General features: G+C 44.2%; 1 protein-coding gene across 6 annotated transcripts in view; it reads left to right on the top strand.

The window, feature by feature from the left end:
• Positions 1–22,319, top strand: part of LOC106566658 (coiled-coil domain-containing protein 71) — a 50,172-nt gene that overhangs the window by 21,116 nt on the left and 6,737 nt on the right. The window contains exons 2-3 of one of the 6 annotated variants that reach the window (XM_045693033.1): positions 75–462; positions 10,561–13,099. The exons of 2 other annotated variants lie outside the window; for them this stretch is intronic. In XM_045693033.1, coding sequence (XP_045548989.1) covers positions 10,588–11,640 — 1,053 coding nt within the window. In that variant the 5' untranslated portion in view covers positions 75–462; positions 10,561–10,587 and the 3' untranslated portion in view covers positions 11,641–13,099. Of the gene's footprint in view, positions 1–74; positions 463–10,560; positions 13,100–14,220; positions 14,385–22,319 lie in introns of those variants that run through there. 3 more of the 6 variants (XM_014134896.2, XR_001319918.2, XM_014134895.2) reach the window with 3 other exon arrangements.

A 22,319-nucleotide genomic window follows, 5' to 3' on the forward strand; every position in this document is an offset into this window, starting at 1 on the left:
GCAATACTATTTGTTGATCAGTAATTCTACATCTAAATTTTCACAAGCTGAACCATTTTTATTTCTGTGTCCAGTATGAAGGAAGTTGAGGGCTCCACAGACAATACGCAAACAGGGCTGACTCAGTGTTGCAATCCCAAGATGGAGCTGATCCTTGAGGGCCCATCTACCTGTGGTTCATTGCACCTTGACTCATAATCTCCCCGGGCCTGCTTTATCACCCCTGGCCCCTCTCCCCAACATCCAGGCCCATCTCACCAATACCAACCCACTGTCCAGGTGCTCTCGGCCCTGCAACTCTCGCCCCAGCTCCCATGGTCGGAAGAGGAAGACCGCTGCGGATCCTTTGGCCTCTGGAATTATGCAGATTACTTAAACAATCGGCAGCAGGAGTTTGTTTACGGCGTCATGCTACTATGGATGGTGTCTATTCCTGCTGATCAACATCTCCCGTTTTTTGTGGTGAGACAAACTGTTTTTTTTTTATTATTCATATGTTAGGGTGGTGTGGATTTTTTTTGTTTATACTCATTTCCTCATCACACTTCACCTGTGTGTTACATTGCACTATTTTCCTGTTGTGATAGTAAATCTTCAAGGTCTGCAAATGTACTTGTGGCAGAAAATATTACTCAGATCATGTACAAAGCAGTAAAAGTTTACTATGTGGATAAGGTTCATGTTTTGGAGGATCTGTCCTTATTGTCTACAGCTGGATACCCATGTACCAAAGCAGGAAAGTCTCCATTGAAAGTCCGCTACACATGACCATCTAGATAACACATCTAGATAACATGAGGTTTATGTCCCGAGGGTCTAGCCTTATCCCCTAAAGGTGGACTGCCATTCGCACCCATTTTGTATAGCAGGAAAGGCCAATACACAAGGTTAACCTCTCCGCGGGACACACTATTCAACAGCCAGTGAAATAGCAGGGTGGCAAATTCAAAACAACAAAAATCTCATAATTCAGATTTCTCAAACATACAACTATATCCCATTTTAAAGATACACTTCTTGTTAATCCAACCACATTGTCCGATTTTCAAAAAGACTTTACGGCGAAAGCATAACGTTAGATTATGTTAGGACAGCGCTGAGACAAGAAAAACCACACAGCCATTTTCCAAGCAAGGAGAGGCGTCACAAACTAGAAATACAGCTAAAATGAATCACTAACCTTTGACGATCTTCATCGGATGACCCTCCCAGGACTCAATGTTACACACTACATGTATGTTTTGTTCGATAAAGTTCATATTTATATCCAGAAACCCTATTTTACATTGGCGCGTGATGTTCAGAAAATGTTTTGCCTCAAACTTCCGGTGAATGAGCACATCAATTTACAAAAATACTCATAAACGTTGATAAAATTTACAACAGTTATTGAAAGAATTATAGATACACTTCTCCTTAATGCAACGGCGAAAGCACATTGAGCTCTGTACTCAGAATATTGAACAGCCATCAAAGCAAGCTACAGTTACCCTCCAAGTTCTGGAGTCAACAAAACTCAGAAATAGTATTATAAATATTCACTTACCTTTGCTGATCTTTGTCGGGATGCACTCCCAGGACTTCCACAAGAAATGTTCGTTTTGTTCGATAAACTCCATATTTATGTCGAAATACCTCCGTTTTCTTTGCGTTCAGATCACTATTCCAAAGGCACAATGCGTGAGCGCAAAACCCTAGACAAAGTCGAAGTTCCATTACCGTTCGTAGAAACATGTCAAACGATGTTTACAATCAATCCTTAGGGTCTTATCATAAATATTCAATAATATTCCAACCGGACAATAGTGTATTCATTACAGAGGAAAAAGAAGGAACGGCGCACCTGCGTGACCGCGCAGTAAACAACTCATTGGCCTCAGGCAGTCCACTTGTTGAGTCAGCTCTTATTCTCTCCCCACTAACAGTAGAAGCACGAAACAATGTTCTAAAGACTGTTGACATCTAGTGGAAGCCTTAGGAAGTGCAAAATGAACCCAAGTCACTGTATAGGCAATCACTGGAAACTACAAACCTCATCCAACCAGGAAGTGTGGAAATATGGCAGGTTTTTGCCTGCCATATGAGTTCTGTTATACTCAGACATTCAAACAGTTTTAAACTTTAGTGTTTTCTATCCAAATCTACTAATAATATGCATATCCTACCTTCTGAGCCTGAGTAACAGGGAGCTTACTACGGGCACGCCTTTCATCCGGACGTCAAAATACTGCCCCCTACCCTGGAGAAGTTAAAATATGAAGAAAAACTAAAACAAGGATGAAGTGACTGTAATAATAGTGCTCTTTATTGTGAAGTGTGAATAAGAAAAAACGCAAAACCAAGTGTGTAGCTCTCATGACACAAACAGTAATCAACGAGATGAAACCATGAGTGCACATTTTCCCAAACCATATTTACTGTAGGGTGCCATGCATGATAGCATCCTGGAAAGACACTTGACCTGCTAGTGTGAGGATGTAGTCCCTTGAGGTTGTTGCGCACATCCTATAGCAATTGTTTCCCTCTATGCTGACTTGGTTCTGGGAAGCTGGTGTCCCCTTGTATCACTCTTCTGGAAGCAGGTCCCCAGTGGGTGTGGACTGGATCTACCCTTGTTGATGAATCTGTGTTGTCAGTTTGTGGTCGACATTAGTTGTGGAGGGCCACGCAGGCCTTCACAATGGTCTCCGCTTTCTCCTGGGGAACCTCAAGGCCTCGTCCCAGGATCCTCCATCTTGCAGTAAGGATCCCAAAGCAGTTCTCTGAAATTGTTCTGTATTTTGAGTGGCGGTAGTTGTAGATCTTGGCATCATCAAGGCCAGAAGAAACCTTGACTAAAATAAGTGTTTCCATAGCCTTCATGTTCCTGTTTAACCTCTCTAGGGTATGTGGGACGAAATCGTCCCACCTACTCAACAGCCAGTGGAATCCTGTGGCGCGATATTCAAATACCTTAGAAATGCTGTTACTTCAATTTCTCAAACATATGACTATTTTACAAAATTTTAAAGACAAGACTCTTGTTAATCTAACCACACTGTCCGATTTCAAAAAGGCTTTACAACGAAAGCAAAACATTAGATTATGTCAGCAGAGTACCCAGCCAGAAATAATCAGACACCCATTTTTCAAGCTGGCATATGTCACATAAACCCAAACCACAGCTAAATGCAGCACTAACCTTTGATCTTCATCAGATGACACTCCTAGGACATTGTTATACAATACATGCATGTTTTGTTCAATCAAGTTCATATTTATATCAAAAAACAGCTTTTTACATTAGCATGTGACGTTCAGAACTAGCATACCCACCGCAAACTTCCGGTGAATTTACTAAATTACTCACGATAAACGTTCACAAAAAACATAATTATTTTAAGAATTATGCAATCGCGGTGTCCGATTTTTTTAAAATAGCTTTCCGGCAAAAGCACATTTTGCTTAATTCTGAGTAGATAGCTAGCTTATTTTGACACCCACCAAGTTTGGCACTCACCAAACTCAGATTTACTATAAGAAAAATTGGATTACCTTTGCTGTTCTTCGTCAGAATGCACTCCCAGGACTTCTACTTCAATAACAAATGTTGGTTTGGTTCAAAATAATCCATAGTTATGTTCAAATATCCTCTTTTGTTCGTGCGTTCAAGACACTATCCGAAGGGTGACGCGCCCGGCGCATATCGTGACAAATTTTTTTGAAATATTCCATTACCGTACTTCGAAGCATGTCAAACGCTGTTTAAAATCTATTTTTATGCGATTTATTTTATTATAATTTTTTTTTTCTAGTAAAAGGAAACCCTGTTTTCCTTCAGACTAAAAATCTAAAATGGACTCTTCACGTGCACGCGCGCCCCCGTCTCATTGTTTTCAGATCGACCACTTACCACATGCGCTACTGTTTTTCAGCCATGGGCTGCAAAGTCATCATTCAACGTTCTGCCGCCTTCTGAGAGCCTATGGGAGCCGTAGGAAGTGTCACGTTACAGCAGAGATCCTCAGTTTTCAATAGAGTGTAGAAGGCCAAGAAATGGTCAGAAGGCACTTCCTGTTTGGAATCTTCTCAGGTTTTTGCCTGCCATATGAGTTATGTTATACACAGACACCATTCATACAGTTTTAGAAACGTTAGGGTGTTTTCTATCCAAATCAAACAATTATATGCATATTCTAGTTTCTGGTCAGTAGTAATAACCAGGTTAAATCAGGTACGTTTTTTTATCCGGCCGTGCAAATACTGCCCCCTACCCTAGAGGTTAATACTATCAAATGTGTACTGTAACAACTGTGTAGCCTATGCTTTGGACATAGGCCCCCATCCTCTTATTGGGATGCCAGATCACTTATGTGAAGCGTATCATTACAACATCTATTGGAATAATGTGTGTATAGTCACATGTATTTAGCGTATCCTACCTGGATATGGTTCGTACCTTGTTACGCAGACTGCTATCAGGACCATTGGCAAAAAGCCGTTGTAGTAATCGCTGCCTGCCTGGGTTTGCCCAATCTCGGAACCGAACATGTTTTCTGTGCAATGATCCTCAATCTGCCCAGTGTGCCACGGAGGGATAAGCAACAAAATCCTCCTTCGGGACATGCCAGATAGCCTGGCACACTTCTGACGATGGCAGTAAATATTTGAGAAACATTCCTAGCTTATGAGTTACAACTCGCAGCAATACTTTGCTGTGTGCTGCCGCTCGCCAAAAACCGAAAGGTCAGACTTTCTGCAGTCCTTACGGGTAAGCTGTGAGTTTTCTTCTGCGAGATGTGAGGGGCAAGCCACTGAAGTAAGTCGTAAAATCTGGCAACAGACATCCGAAAGTAGTGAACACCTTTCAACATGGCGCCGGCAGAGATGGTCGCCTCGCTTCCTGCTCTTAGGAAACTATGCAGTAGTTTTATGTATTATTTCTTACAATGTTACCCCAGGAAATCTTAACCGCTATGGGCTAGGTGGCACGTCACCGTCCCACTCGATTCAACAGCCAGTGGAACAGCGTGGCGCGAAATACAAAAACTTCAAATGCAATAATTTCAAATTTTCAAACATACGACTATTTTACACCATTTTAAAGACGAGACTCTCGTTAATCTAACCACATTGTCCGATTTCCAAAAGGCTTTACAGCGAAAGCAAAACATTACATTATGTTAGGAGAGTACATAAACACAAATAATAACACAGCCATTTTCCAAGCAAGCATATATGTCACAGAAACCCAGAACACAACTAAATGAAGCACTAACCTTTGATCATCAGATGACACTCCTAGGACATTGTTATACAATACATGCATGTTTTGTTCAATCAAGTTCGTATTTATATCCAAAAACAGCTTTTTACATTGGCGTGTGATGTTCAGAAAATGTATCCCCACCGCAAACTTCCGGTGAATTTACTAAATTACATAATTCTTTTAAGAATTATAGATACAGAACTCCTTTATGCAATCGCTATGGCAGATTTTAAAATAGCTTTTCGGCGAAAGCACATTTTGCAATATTCTGAGTAGATAGCTCAGCCATCACGGCCAGCTATTTTGACACCCGCCAACTTCGGGGCTCACTAAACTCAGAATTACTATTAGAAAAATTGTATTACCTTTGCTGATCTTCGTCAGAATGCACTCCCAGGACTGCTACTTCCACAAGAAATGTTTTTGTTCCAAATAATCCATAGTTATGTCCAAATACCTCCGTTTTGTTCGTGCGTTCAGGTCACTATCCAAAGGGTAACGCGCGAGCGCATTTCGAGACAAAAAAAATAAATGTTCCATTACCGTACTTCGAAGCATGTCAAATGCTGTTTAAAATCAATTTTTATGGTATTTTCTTGTAAAATAGCGATAATATTCCAACCGGACAATAGTGTATTCTTTCAAAGAGGAAGAGAAAAAACAGCGTGGTCTCGAACGCGCATATCCAATCTCTTTGTCACCAGGCAGACCACTGAGAAACTGAGGTACCATACTCTGCCCAGAGACAGACGCCTCAATCCGCTTTCTGAAGGCTTTAGAGAGCCAATGGAAGCCTTAAAGTGCTACGTAACCCCAGAGATACTGTAGTTTCGAAAGGGACTAGAAAAAAGAACTACATATTCTCAGACAGGCCACTTCCTGCTTGGAATTCTCAGGTTTTTGCCTGCCATATGAGTTCTGTTATACACAGACACCATTCAAACAGTTTTAAAAACTTCAGTGTTTTCTATCCAAATCTACTAATAACATGCATATTCTCGTTTCTGGGCAAGAGTACTGTAAATTCCGGACTATAAGCCGCAACTTTTTTCATACACTTTGAACCTTGCGGCTTAAACAATGATGTGGCTAATATATGGATTTTTCCCGCATTCAAGTTTTTTTTTCTCCAAAAAAAAACATTCTGTGACGTGCATAGTTTTTTGGCGGCATGAAGCTTTCATTAGACCAATGAAATTTCCTAACGGGTTAAGGTCAAAACTTTTTTGTTTACTGTTTAGATTAAATCGAGCGCGCTCAAACTTCCCATCCTTCTGATTACGGTAGTCATTTTGTCACCCTCATCATGGCAAAGACACGGAGAAATGCATATGATGCAGCTTTCAAGTTGAAGGTGATTTGTTCTGGCTGTTGGAAAAGGAAATAGAGCTGCTGCACGGGAGCTTGGTCTAAATGAGTCGATAAGACGTTGGAAACAGCAGCGTGAGGAATTGACTCAGTGCAAAAAGACAACTCAAGCTTACTGCAATTTTTTTTTTTAAATTTACAAGCCGTGTTTCGTTAAAGCCTGTGTAAAGTTAATTTGTTTCAATGTACCGGTAAGCACCTGCGGCTTATAGACATGTGCGGCTTATGTTCAAAATAATTTAAAAAAATTCAAATTCAGTGGGTGCGGCTTATATTCAGGTGCGCTTAATAGTCCGGAAATTACGGTAGTAACCAGTTTAAATCGAGTACGTTTTTTTTTTATCCGGCCATGAAAATACTGCCCCCTAGCCCAGACAGGTTAAGTCTTATTGCATACAGCCGGGAGGAACTATTGGATATAAGAGCAAAGTCAACTTACCAACATTACGACCAGGAATACAACTTTCCCGAAGTGGATCCTCTGTTTGGACCACCACCCAGGACAATGGATCGGATCCCAATAGGCGACCCAAAACAACGGCGCCGCAGAAGGGGCAGACGGAGTGGTCTTCTGGTCAGGCTCCGTGGACGGGCACATCGCCCACCGCTCCTGAGTATACTACTCGCCAACGTCCAGTAGTTTACGGACATATTCAATCAATCCCTATCCCAGTCTGCTGTTCCCACGTGCTTCAAGAGGGCCACCATTGTTCTTGTTCCCAAGAAAGCTAACTGAGCTAAACGACTATTGCCCCGTAGCACTCACTTCCATTATCATGATGTGCTTTGAGAGACTAGTCAAGAATCACCCTATCAAATGTATTTATAAAGCCCTTCTTACATCAGCTGATGTCACAAAATGCTCTTCAGAAACCCAGCCTAAAAGGCCAGAACCTAGGAAGAAACCTAGAGGAACCAGGCTGAGGGGTGGCCAGTCCTCGTCTGGCTGTGCCAGGTGAAGAGTATAACAGAACATGGCCAAGATGTTCATAGATGACCAGCAGGGTCTTAATAATCGTCATCGTCATCACAGTGGTTGTCCAGTGCAACAGGTCAGCACCTCAGGAGTAAATGTCAGTTGGCTTTTCATAGCCGACTATTCAGAGTATCTCTACTGCTCCTGCTGTCTCTAGAGTTGAAAACAGCAGGTCTGGGACAGGTAGCACGTCCGTTGAACAGGTGACAACCTAGACCCACTCCAACTTGCTTACCGCCCCAATAGGTCCACAAGACGCAATCACACTGCCCTAACCCACCTGGACAAGAGGAATACCTGGACAAGAGGAATACCTGGACAAGAGGAATACCTGGACAAGAGGAATACCTATGTAAGAATGCTATTCATCGATTACAGCTCAGCATTTAACACCATAGTGCCCTCCAAACTCGTCATTAAGCTCGAGACCCTTGATCTCGACCCCGCCCTGTGCAACTGGGTCCTGGACTTTCTGATGGGCTGCCCCCAGGTGGTGGGTGTTGGAAACATCTCCACCCCTCTAATCCTCAACACTGGCCCCACAAGGGTGCGTTCTCAGCCCTCTCCTGTACTCCCTGTTCACCCATGACTACGTGGCCATGCACGCCTCCAACTCAATCATCAAGTTTGCAGATGACACTACAGTGGTAGGCTTGATTACCAACAACGACGAGATGGCCTACAGGGAGGGGGAGAGGGCCCTCGGAGTGTGGTGTCAGGAAAACAACCTTACACCCAACGTCAACAAAACAAAGGAGATGATCGTGGACTTCAGGCAACGGCAGAGGAAGCACCCCCCTATCCACATCGACGGGACAGTAGTGGAGAAGGTGGAAAGCTTCCTCAGCATACACATCGGACAAACTGAAATGGTCCACCCAGACAGTGTGGGGAAGAAAGCGCAACAGCACCTCTTCAACCTCCAGGAGGCTAAAGATATTTGGCTCGCCACCCAAAAACCTGAAACTTTTACAGATGCACAATCGAGAGCATCCTGTCGGGCTGTATCACCGCCTGGTACAGCAACTGCTTCGCCCAAAACGGCAAGGCTCTCCAGAGGGTAGTGAGGTCTGCACAACGCATCACCGGGGGCAAACTACTTGCCCTCCAGGACACCTACACCACCCGATGCCACAGGAAGGCCAAAAAGATCATCAAGGACATCAACCACCCGAGCCACTGCCTGTTCACCCCGCTATCATCCAGAAGGCGAGGTCAGTACAGATTCAACAAAGCTGGGACCGAGAGACTGAAAAACAGCTTCTGTCAAGGCCGTCAGACTGTTAAACAGCGATCACTAACATAGTATGTTGGCAGCAGCCACTCAGACTCAAATCTCTAGCCACTTCAATCATAAGAAATTGGATGTAATAAATGTATCACTAGTCACTTTAAACAATGCCACTTTGTTTACATACCCTACATTACTCATATGGTATAGAGTACAGTATATACATTACTGCATCTTGTCTATGCCACACGGCCATCGCTCATCCATATATTTATATGTACATATTCTTATTCATTCCTTTACACGTGTAAGGTAGTTGTGAAATTGTTAGATATTTCTGCACGGTCGGAACTAGAAGCACAAGCATTTCGCTACACTCGCATTAACATCTGCTAACCATGTGTATGTGACCAATAAAATTAGATTTGAACATGTCGTTCCTCGTCAATGCTTCACCTAGGTTGCACAAGAGACACGTGTTCTCATCGTCCCCTCTCGTGGTCTTCATGGAACGAACTTGCCATTTTCTCAGTCCGTTTTTTCCGTACTCCTGAGTAGTAATAGCATTTCAAGTTTTTGCTGTTCAAGCTCTAGCAATTCCAAAAAATACATGTTTTCTTCTGTGGCTAAAAAGTTGTGTCGTAAAGCATAGAACACAGTCTAGCCTGACATGTGGCTAGCATTTTGTAAACAGGCATATAATGTAACTCTGAATCCGGAAGTTCAAATGTTTTCTGTGGCTAGTCAAATAGAGTGCCTTGGCCCCTCTTGCTTGGTTAGCTACTCTGGCTCCCAAGCCCCCTAGTGGATTTACACTACACAAGGCGGACTTCACCTCTGGGTGGAATGCAACGAAGAGTCCGCTGCCAAAACAAACTCCACTCACGTGCACGCAAGTAGATCATTGGAGTGCAGCTTGTAGAAGCCTTTTTAGAAGTAGTTCTGTGAGCCGATGCAAATTGGCGTTTAAGCTGAGCTAAGTAAGCATTGGCTCGCTAACCTACTTAATGAATTACCTTTTCAATGGAAGCAGTCTGTACGGCAGCGGTACAGCTGCCGCACAAGACGTGCAAACTTGCAGCAATGCAAAGTTATTTTCCTGTTTCTACATTCTGTTTTGACTTGCCGCATCCACCGTAAGTTGAATCAAAAGCTAGCCTACTTTGTTATGTGACAGGTCATACACCTGTCTTTGTGGCAGAGTAGGATCTGTCCGTCAGATCTGAGTGAAAACAATCGAGGGGCAAACTCTCATTCTCCAAATTCTACGTTTTCTCATTAAATATTACTGGAATTTTGTTATCGGTCTTGTGCTTTTTGGAGCTAATTTGAATAAGAGTGCTCGATCTGTAAAAATAAATTCCAGTTGGAATTGTCAATTTATCATTTGTCCTCCAGGTCTATGGTGGATATTGCCTCACTGAATTTTGGCTAATGTTAGTCACCCATGGTTGGTAGATGTTTTGAATCTGTTTAAAATAGGCAAAGCTTTTATTTTTATTTTTTTGATCCTGATGTAACAAGTTTATTTCAGAGTTTGTAGGTCTCCCTCTTCAGGAAGATTATGAATACAGCTTTGTTTGTAGTCACTTTGGTGGTATGTTGAATGTTAGGTTAGCCTACTTGATCAGAAGCTGTAACCTGAGATTTCCCTTATCCATGTTTTTGAATGTCAATGATTTACAGAAGTTGAGTATGAAGTCTACATTTTTATGTTTCTTCTCTTTTTGCCCACAGGGCTGATCTCGGACGTGAGTATCACCAATGCTACAGATTACAGAACAGATGGTATATGCCATGAATTGTAAGGAAGCCACAGAGAAGGTTGTCCAGTCATGGTCACGTTTCAACTCAGCTGGCCAAACTACGCTACTGGAGACTCTGAAAGCGTTCAGTCCTATGTCAAAAGACCTTTTCGATACTGAGAAAGAACTGGCCACTTTTATTGAGGGACTCAAAGATGAAGGTCACAAGCCTACTGTACTTAAAAGCAAAGATGTTTATGGTTACAGGTCTTGTACTGCAGTACTGAGGCCTGTAATAAAGACACAGAGCACACTGGACATTGCTGTTTCAAAGGTTCAAAAGCCTGGCAAAAAGAAGGGTAGAAAACCCCATGGCAAAAAGACTGAAATCAACTATTCTTTGTTAAGTGCAGCAGCGAAAGTCGTCCTGAAGAATCAACCCACAATTCTTTTGACAAATCTGTCAAAGGAGTCTCTCAAACAGACTGTCCTCTCGAAACCACCGGCCTTGGCTGTTGTGCCTGTTCAGATGCAGTCATACATAAGACTGACCAACATGACTGGACCCTCTACAGGCCACACAGCGAGACTGCAGTTCCACACAGGTGTATGGTCAAGAGAGGTGACTGTGCCCAACTCTCATCGACCACTATCTCTAACAGGTACCCAAGTACAGCCTTCGGAAGGTACCGGAAACTCAGCAAAATCTGTCACTTTGAGGAGAGTGAGCTTTTTGCCCTGCCCAGTCAATATCATCGGAGTGCCTGCCATGCTGCAAAACGACCGGGTTTTGAAGGAATGCAACGGAATGCCTTGCTGGAGGGACCAGAAAAGGAAAAGGACTGACGAGGCTGAAGACAAACTCTGTGTGAAGAGGCCCAGAAATGAGGTCTGGTTGGTCAAAGAGCAGTCTGAAGACCTTAGACTGAGTGAGAACAACCTGAGGTTCAAGGTGATCAAGGTTGATGACTCGATCACCGATGAGGAGGTGAGGAGGAAAGCCCAGAAGATCCTGCGAGTTAACCTGTCACCGGTCATAGAGATTCAACCACTTATTGCCTACCCAATGTGACCGGCCGTAATATCTTTGGCTGCGTTTACACAGACAGCCCAATTCTGTATTTTTTTTATTCTTTTTTTATTATTGTTTTTAACCCATTTATTGGCAAAAGATCTGATCAGATTGGCCAAAAGACCAATAATTGTGGGGGAAATATTTTTGAATTGGTCTGTGTGAACACAGCCTTAAAGTCCTTTTGTCCTCCATGTAAATTTCATCGGTTTCAGTTGCATCTCAACAAGGCAATGCTTTGTCTTTCAGCTGTGCTCAGCTTGGGAGTATTGGGATTGTTTGGGATGCTTTTTGGAGATTTGGATAATCCTATTTCTTTGTTAATATGTTTAGATAAGGGGACACTGGGTTGTTGCCTAAACATCCAAAAATATGGTTTAATGTTTTGTTTACACTGCACATACTATAGACTACCCCCTTGACTGTTGAGTGATGGAATGGTGAAGTGTGAGGCACAATGGATGTCCTCATATGAGTTGTACCTGCAGTATATCCTTCTTTACATGTGTGTTTTTGGGACACTGTGAAATTTCATTCATCTGTTTTATAAATGATACAAACATCTGACAATGAAGCCATGTCATGTATAACTATGCAGCATTCATTTGCTAGAATATTACAGATATTTTATATACATCACTTTTTAGTCATGTAATTTCTACTGTATGTTGGCTTAAAGGGGCAATTTAAATGGTGTTATAAAGGTAATCTTTCTTTTTAGACATGACAGTTAAGAGTTCCTAGCTATATGTTAACATTTTATGGCTTTTATTCTCATTTGTACAAAGTTTAAGGCATTTTATTCCATTATCTGAATTTAATTTGTAGAAGAATTGACATGGCCTTAAGAGTTTTCAGTGTTTTTAAAGCCTCTGGAGGAAACACTCTAGCCTATATTGTGTATTATCTGACATTGAGAACTATTCCTAAAGCATTTTCTAGCTTTGAAATTGATATTTAGGCCTTGTTTGTTTCTGTAATTGGAGGAAGTATGCCAGTTGGTTTCTTTTATTCAAGTATCCTACTCTCATTAGGTTCAACTGATTTTGATTTATCCGTCCTTGACCTTTCCATTCTCAATCGAAGGCAGAGTAATGGTTTTTTTGCCTTGGGTTACATTTGCTTGTTTTGATTTTCATGTGCCAAATGTTTGTTTTTGGTGCTTCTCAATTGCACTTTTGTTTCCAACTTAAGGTTGTCTTCATCTGTTAGCTACATATTCTAAATCACACATGCTTTGAACAAAATGTCTGAGGCACTTTTAGATATGTGAAGAGGTAGAGATACAGTTCATGTTCAATGTAGCTTAATTTATACCTATTTAAAATCAACTTTTTATTTTTTAAACTTTTTGTATGAACCACAATGATACTCCTAACAAAGACATCTGTTAACATGTTATGGTCATTGTGTGTTGGGAATTACTGTTGAACTGTAAAATAAAGCATTTTGACCACTTCTTTCTCTGGATTACCTGACATTTACATTTTAATAATGGGTCGTTATACTCATAACCATGTTTGTGTGATTGACTAGTACCCTTTTGTCACTTTTTTTTACTTTTACCCCTTTTTTTGTGATATCCAATTGGTAGTTAGTCTTGTCCCATCGCTGCAACTCCCGTACGAAGGTCGAGAGCCATACGTCCTCGAAACACTACCCTGCCAAGCCGTATAGCTTCTTGACACACTGCTTGCTTAACCCGGAAGCCAGCCGCACCAATGTGTCGGAGGAAACAACTGGCAACCGTGTCAGTGTGCATGTGCCCGGCCCACCACAGGAGTTGCTAGAGCGCAATGGCACAAGGACATCCCAGCCGGCCAAACCCTCCTTTAACCCGGGTGACGCTGGCCCAATTGTGCGTTGCCTCGTGTCTCCCGGTCGCGGCCGGCTGCAACACAGCCCGGAATCAAACCCGGGTCTGTAGTTATGCCTCAAGCACTGCAGTGCTTTAGACTGCTGCGCCACTCGGGAGGCCCAATGACTCGTACTTTTGCCTGAAACCTGAACAGTTACGTTCGTTCAAGCTAAATCCTAGACAGACTTAGGCCTACATAGTGTTGTGACACACAGACATGGGTTCGAACCCAGTTGATCAATAGCATTGTGAAGGAAAATGTTTCCTTTTCTAATAACAATTTGACTGGGTTCATGCAAGTGACTGACTGATCGTGCCTGGGAGGAATCCTCATCAGTATTGGCAATTTGGTAGTACGCCCAGAACATTGTTTTTGAGGACGGAAAGGGATATCTCAGTTTCAAGGTCTAAACTTGGAGAGAAGCCTCATGAGGTATTGGTCGCTCACATGCATGCACCAAAAGTTATTGGTGATTTATGAGTAATGTAAATCATGCAAATATAACTTGTCTGTTTTAAGCAGTATATAAGAACTAACTGGACTGCCCTGATGGAGCTCTTGACTGACACGTAGTGTACTATGGTGCATTGAGTTTGTTGGAACCACTCCAGCATGCTGTTAATAAAGAATGATTCATTTAAGATTGACTTCAGGTGTCCCTGGTGGTGATTTCCCTGACAATTTGGTGTCATAAACTAAATGATTGATTCTGCCTGCGGAGCTTTCCAGTGAGGGTCTGCGAGGGGAAAGCCGGTGGTGCACTTTATGAAGTGTGAGGGGAAATTCCCGTCTGACCAAAAGACAAGGACCAGACCCTTACTGCGAGCTGCCCAGGAGGGGACGCATCATCTGCGGATAATTGAGGGACACTGCAACTGCGTTTCAGTAAGTTAATTAAAAAAAATGAATGTTTTGTTATAAATCTAAACAAAAATGAAGGTACTATTAGTCTTAAGGCTAGAGCTTGTCTCCTAGGCAAGACTAGAGTGAGGGCAAGTAACGGCACCATGGAAAAGCCCCGCTGACAGCTGTCTTGGCATTTATTTGAAGTGTCGACGTGGTCTGCAGCCACTGGTAATTGCACAAGGTGTTTCTGAGATATGTTTTATATTAGTTCTAAGAGATTTGTAATTTAGGTAAGTGGGAAGCTGAGTTCAACAAATAACGTTTGGAATAATACGAGGATGGAATTTTAGATAGTACTTAACAGTAATGAGTGAATGAGAACTGTTGGGACTAGCTCTGCTGTGAAAGAGGTGTGTGTGTGTCTGAATGAATACCCCAACCAGTTCTGTGTGAGCTGAGCTGAGTTTTTCAATCTATAACATTATCTAGGGGTTTTGTTCACCACCACCCGTCGATCTACAGGTAGTGAGCACTGACAGGAGAAGCCATTGAGAAGTTTGAGTCTAACAGCTGAGCTGGGTGAGTGCTGTTTATTGATAACGCAGGACACAGATTTTGTCAAACGTGTACCTCTGACTGGCTGCACTGTGATCATTGCTGGTGGTGTGGATGTGAATACCTAAGTATTGAAGCGGCAAGACTATAGAATCCATTTGGGCAATGGGGGAGACGTGGGAGATTTGGGACGACTGGGGAAGATTTGGAAAACGGGAGAAATGTGAAGAATTTGGAACTTTGGGGAGATTTGGAGGAGTGGGGAGATTTGGGAGAATTGCGAGACTGGAGATATTTGGAAGAATGTGTAAGTGGGTGATTTGGGAGACTGGGGATACTGGCAGATAATGACTGGATACTATTAGATTTGGAAGGCTGGAGAGACTGGGTGATTTTGCGAGACTGGGTGATTTGGCGAGACTGGGAGACGGTTGATTTGGGGAGATTTTGTAAAATGGGAGGATTTGGGAGATTTGCGGAGATTTTGTAAAACGGGAGAAATGGGAAGATTTGGGAGACTTTGAGAGTTGGACTGGGAGGTTTGGCGATTTGGAGGACTGGACATTTCGGAAGTCTGGGGGTTATGGGAGAAATGGGAGAAATGGAAGATTGGGGAGACTGGGAGATTTGGGAAGAATGGGGTGATTTTGGAGACTGGGAGATTTGAGACTGGGGAGAATTGGGATGTCTGGGTAGACTGGGGAGACTAGGAGATTTGAGACTGGAGAGATTTGGGATGTCTGGGTAGACTGGGAGATTTGGGGAGATTTTGGAAGACGGGAGAATTCAGGAGATTTGGGAAGACGGGAGGATTTGGGAAGACTGAGATTTGGGAAGATGGTAGAATTCTGGAGATTTGGGAAGACTGGGGAGATTGGGGAAGACTGGGGAGATTTGGGAGATTTGGAAGACACGTGAGACTGGGGAGATTTTGGAAGACGGGAGAATTCTGGAGATTTGCGAGACTGGAGAGATTTGGGAGGCTTGTAACAGATTTGGGCAAGACTGGGGAGATTTGGGAAGACTGGGGAGATTTGGGAAGACTGGGGAGATTTGGGGCAGACTGGGGAGATTTGGGGCAGACTGGGGAGATTTGGGGCAGACTGGGGAGATTTGGGAGATTTGGAAGACGTGAGAATTCTGGAGATTTGGGGAGATTTGGGAGACTGGGAAGTCAGGGGAAGACTGGGGAGATTTGGGAGACTGGGAAGTCAGGGGAAGACTGGGGAGATTTGGGAGACTGGGAAGTCTGGGGAGATTTGGGAAGACTGGGGAGATTTGGGAGACTGGGAAGTCTGGGGAGATTTGGGAGACTGGGAAGTCTGGGGAGATTTGGGAGACTGGGAAGACTGGGGAGATTTGGGAGACTGGGAAGTCTGGGGAGGTTTGGGAGACTGGGAAGTCTGGGGAGATTTGGGAGACTGGGAAGTCTGGGGAGATGGGGGAGATTTGGGAAGTCGGGGGAGATTTGGGGAGATTTGGAGACTGGGAAGTCAGGGGAGATTTTGGAGAATTCTGGAGACTGGGAAGTCAGGGGAGATTTTGGAGAAATCTGGGGAGATTTTGGAAGACTGGGAGAAATCTGGGGAGATTTTGGAAGACTGGGAGAAATCTGGGGAGATTTTGGAAGACTGGGAGAAATCTGGGGAGATTTTGGAAGACTGGGAGAAATCTGGGGAGATTTTGGAAGACTGGGAGAAATCTGGGGAGATTTTGGAAGACTGGGAGAAATCTGGGGAGATTTTGGAAGACTGGGAGAAATCTGGGGAGATTTTGGAAGACTGGGAGAAATCTGGGGAGATTTTGGAAGACTGGGAGAAATCTGGGGAGATTTTGGAAGACTGGGAGAAATCTGGGGAGATTTTGGAAGACTGGGAGAAATCTGGGGAGATTTTGGAAGACTGGGAGAAATCTGGGGAGATTTTGGAAGACTGGGAGAAATCTGGGGAGATTTTGGAAGACATGGGAAGTCAGGGGAGATTTTGGAGACTGGGAAGTCAGGGGAGAACTGGGGAGATTTTGGAAGACTGGGAGAAATCTGGGGAGATTTTGGAAGACTGGGAAATTTGGGGAGAATTCTGGCGATTTGGGGAGAATTCTGGCGATTTGGGGAGACTTTGGAAATGAGGCAGATTTAGGAAGTCTGGGTCGACTGGGAGATTTGGAAGACTGGGGAGTCGGGATATTTGGGGAGATGTTGTAAAACAGGAGAATTTGGAAGAATTTTGAGAACTGGTGACATTTGGAGAGACTTGGGATACTGGGGAGATTTTGGAAGACGGGAGTACTCTGGAGAATTGGGGAGATTTGGGGAGACTGGAGAGATTTAGGAAGACTGGGGATACTTGGGAGATTTCGGACGTCTGGGGATTATGGGAGACGGTTGATTTAGGGAGACTGGGGAGACTGGTTAGACTGGGGGTCGATTTGGAAGACTGGGAAGTCTGGGGAGATTTGCAGAAATTTTGTAAAACGGGAGAAATGGGAAGGTTTTGGAACACTGCAGAGATTTGGGAGACTTTGAGAGTTGGAGGACTGGGGAGATTTGGAAGACAGGAGATTTCGGGAGGTCTGGGGATTATGGGAGAAATGGAAGACTTGGAGATTTGTGAGACTTGGAGATTTGTGAGACTTGGAGATTTGTGAGACTTGGAGATTTGTGAGACTTGGAGATTTGTGAGACTTGGAGATTTGTGAGACTTGGAGATTTGTGAGACTTGGAGATTTGTGAGACTTGGAGATTTGGGAGTCTGGGAGGTTTGGGAGTCTGGGCAGACTGGGAGATTTGTGAGACTGGGAGATTTGTGAGACTGGGAAGACTGGGCAGACTTGGAGATTTCAGAAGTCTGGGGATTATGGGAGAAATGGAAGACGGGATTATGGGAGAAATGGAAGACTGGGGATTATGGGAGAAATGGAAGACTGGGGATTATGGGAGAAATGGAAGACTGGGGATTATGGGAGAAATGGAAGACTGGGGATTATGGGAGAAATGGAAGACTGGGGATTATGGGAGAAATGGAAGACTGGGGATTATGGGAGAAATGGAAGACTGGGGAGAATGGGGTGATTTGGGAGACTGGGAGATTTGAGAGATTTGGGTAGACTACCTAGAATATTTGGGTAGACTGGGAAGAATAGATAGATTTGGGGAGATTTTGGAACACTAACTAGAATATTTGGGAGATTTGCGAAACTGGAGAGATTTGGGAGGCCGTGTAACAGATTTAGGAGACTGGGGAGATTTGGGAAGACAGAAAGTGAGACTGGGGAGATTTGGAAGACTGGGGAGATTTGGAAGACTAAATCTGGGGAGATTTGGAAGACTGGGGAGATTTGGAAGACTGGAGAGTTCTGGAGATTTGGGAAGACTGGAGAGTTCTGGAGATTTGGGAAGACTGGGGAGATTTAGGAGTGTGTAGACTGGGGTGATTTAGGAGGCTGGGGAGATTTGCGAGACTGGAGTGATTTGCGAGGCTTGTAACAGAGATTTGGGAGACTGGGGAGAATTGCGAGACTGGAGATATTTGGGAGACTAACTGGGAGATTTGGAAGACTCGTGAGACTGAGTCTGGGGAGATTTGTGGAGATTTTGGAAGGCGTGAGAATTCTGGAGATTTGGGAAGACTGGGGAGATTTGGGAAGACTGGGGAGATTTGGGAAGACTGGGGAGATTTGGAAAGACGGGAGATTTGGAAAGAAAGACGGGAGCTTTGGAAAGAAAGACGGGAGCTTTGGAAAGAAAGACGGGAGCTTTGGAAAGAAAGACGGGACATTTGGAAGGAAAGACGGGGGAGTTTTGGAAAGACGGGGGAGTTTTGGAAAGACGGGGGAGTTTTGGAAATTTGTGAGACTGGGAGATTTGTGAGACTGGGGAGACAGAGATTTGTGCGACAGAGATTTGTAAGACTGGGGAGACTGGGAGATTTGTAAGACGGAGATTTGTGCGACTGGGGAGACTGGGAGATTTGTAAGACTGGGGAGACTGGGCACGTCTGGGAGATTTGTGCGACTGGGAGATTTGTGAGACTGGCAGACTTGGAGATTTCAGTAGTCTGGAGATTATGGGAGAAATGGAAGTCTGGGGATTATGGGAGAAATTGAAGACTGGGGAGACTGGGAGATTTGGGAAGACTGGGAGATTTGGAAGACGGGAGATTTCAGAAGTCTGGATTATGGGAGAAATGGAAGTCTGGGGAGAATGGGGTGATTTGGGAGACTAGGAGATTTGAGAAGACTGGGGAGACTGGGAGATTTGTGAGACTGTGGAGTCTGGTCAGACTGGGGACATCTTGGAGACTGGGAGATTTGTAAGACTGGAGAGACCTGGAGATTTGTGAGACCTGGAGATTTGTGAGACTTGGAGATTTGTGAGACTGGGGAGTCTGGGCAGACTGGAAGATTTGTGAGACTGGGAGATTTGTGAGACTGGGCAGACTTGGAGATTTCAGAAGTCTGGGGATTATGGGAGAAATGGAAGACTGGGGATTATGGGAGAAATGGAAGACTGGGGATTATGGGAGAAATGGAAGACTGGGGAGACTGGGAGATTTGTGAAGACTGGGGAGACTGGGAGATTTGGGAAGACTGGGAGATTTGGAAGACGGGAGATTTCATAAATCTGGATTATGGGAGAAATGGAAGACTGGGGAGACGGGGAGAATGGGATGATTTGGGAGATTTGAGAAGACGGGAGACTAGGAGATTTGTGAGACTGGGGAGATTTGGGAAGATTTGGAAAGACTAGGGAGATTTCGGAAACTGTAACTGGGATATTTGGGGAGGCTGGGAAGACGGGAGAGATTTGGGGAAATTTGGAATATGGGACAATTGGGGAGATTTGGGACGACTGGGGAGACTTGGTAAATTTCGGACATCTGGGGATTATGGGAGAAATGGAAGATTTGAGAAGACTGGGAGATTTAGGAGGACGGTTGATCTGGGGAGACTGGTTAGACTGGGGAGATTTTAAAGACTGGGAAGTCTGGGGAGATTTTGGAAAACGGGAGAAATAGAAAGATTCTGGAAGACTGGGATATTTGGAAGACTGGGGAGACTGGGATATTTGGAAGACTGGGGAGACTGGGAGATTTGGACGACTGGTAGATTTGGAAGACTGGGGAGACTAGACGACTATGAAGACTGGGAGACGGAGACTTGGGATGACTGGAGACTTGGGAAGACTGGGGATTGTGGGAGATTTGGGAGAGTTGGGAAGACCGGGGAGATTTGGGAAACTGTAACTGGAATATTTGGGTAGACTGGGAAGAATAGATAGATTTGGGGAGATTTTGGAACACTAACTAGAATATTTGGGAGTTTTGCAAGACTGGAGAGGTTTGGGAGGCTGTGTAACAGAGGTTTAGGAGACTGATAAAATGGGAGATTGGAAGATGGGAGAATTCTGGAGATTTAGGAGACTATGTAGACTTGGGAGATTTGGGTGATTTGCAAGACTGGCGCCATTTGGGAGGCTTTTAACAGAGATTTGGGAGACTGGGGAGATTTGGGAGAATTGCGAGACTGGAGATATTTGGGACTGTAACTGGGAGATTTGGGAGACTGGGGAACAACGACTGGAGACTGTTAGATTTGGGAGACTGTTAGATTTGGGAGACTGTTAGATTTGGGAGACTGTTAGATTTGGGAGGACTGGGAGATTTGGGAAGATTGGGGAGATTTTGGAGGACTGGGGTGATTTGGGAGACTGGGAGATTTGTAAAACGGGACATTTGTAATACTGGGGAGATTTGGATGACTGGGGAGATTTGGGAAACTGTAACTGGGATATTTGGGAAGACTGGAGAGATTTGGGGAAATTTGGAATATGCGTCAATTGGGGAGATTTTGGAACACGGGAGATTTAGGAGACTGGGGAGATTTGGGGAGACAGAAGAATGGGAGGTTTGGGATACAGAGGAGGTTTGGGTTGAATGGGGAGGTTTGGGTTGAATGGGGAGGTTTGGGTTGAATGGGGAGGTTTGGGTTGAATGGGGAGGTTTGGGTTGAATGGGGAGGTTTGGGTTGACTGGTGAGATTTGGAGATACTGAGGTGATATGTGAAGATTGGTAGATGGGGTGAGCTGGAAGACTGACAGACTGGGTGACTGGGAGATTTGGAAGACGGGAGATTTCGGAAGGTGGGAGAATTGGGAGATGGGGAAGATGGGAGATTTTGGAAGTCTGGGGATTATGGGAGATTTGGGAAGACTGGGGAGATTTGGGAAGACTGGAGAGATTTGGGAAGACTGGAGAGATTTGGGAATCTAACTGGGATATTTGGGGAAACTGGGTAGATTGGAGAGATTTTGGGAAATTTGGAATATGGGAGAATTGGGGAGATTATTTAACACTGGGGAGATTTAGGAGACTGGGGAGATTTGGGGAGACTAAGAATGGGAGTTTTGGGTAGACTGGGGAGTTTTGGGTAGACTGGGGAGTTTTGGGTAGACAGAAGAATGGGAGATTTGGGAAGACAGAAGAATGGGAGATTTGGGGAGACTAAGGAGACTAAAGATGTTACTTTCCCCAGTTTCTGTGTTCTGGGTTTGTATGTGTGTGTATTTCAGGAAATGGCTTCCTGGATTCTAAGCAGCTGATTGGAGCTCTGACCCCTCCCTCTCGTCAGGGGATACACCTGTCTCTGCAATCTACGATCACATACTGTTTCACTCCACGGGGAGTTGAGATGTAGCAGGGTGTTTTGTTCCCTCTTCCAAGAGACGTATGTAACATAATGGAGGCTCATCCAGGATTATTAAATCCACAGGACCCCGCTGCTCTGAGCTCTCTGTGATTGGTGATTGAGGCGTGGGGGTAAGGTTGTGAGTTTGGGTGACTTGTTTAATTTACGTGTGTTCAGGAGGCTGCTGTGTACAAAATGGCTGCTTCAGCCGTCTCCAATTTTATTGAAGCGCCATCGGTTAGTGAGGTTGCGTGAAGTAGACCTTTGCGCCATACCTGACCATTATGGCCTCTTCGTCCCTGAGAAAGCCCTAAAGGCTGAGCTTTCTGTGCTAGTCAGGGAGGGTTTAGTGGGAAATCAAACTTTCTCGTTGAAAGATGAGGAGACGGTTAGACTTTCCGATGCCAAGTCGGAGGATGACACGGAGGAAGGGGTTGCTCGTACCCCCTTTACATTTCCCCGATTCGACCCTTTATCTTCTGCTTCGGGTCATTCAGACGGGACCGCTAGGCTAAAAGTGAGGCTGGCCCATTTGGAAATTGAGCTAAAAAATAAAGAGCACGTTAGACAGCTGGAGTTTGATTTAGAAAATGGAAGCAGAAGCCGACAAGGAGGTGAGGATCCAACAACTGGAGATAGACGCTGGCTCCAGTGCAACTCCACAGCCTGCCCGTCATCAAGCCCACTTCGAACTGAGTAAAAATATTGCTTTAGTCCCTCCATTTTGGGAGTTG

This window comes from Salmo salar, chromosome ssa13, assembly GCF_905237065.1.
Source record: "Salmo salar chromosome ssa13, Ssal_v3.1, whole genome shotgun sequence".
NCBI classification, from domain to species: domain Eukaryota; kingdom Metazoa; phylum Chordata; class Actinopteri; order Salmoniformes; family Salmonidae; genus Salmo; species Salmo salar.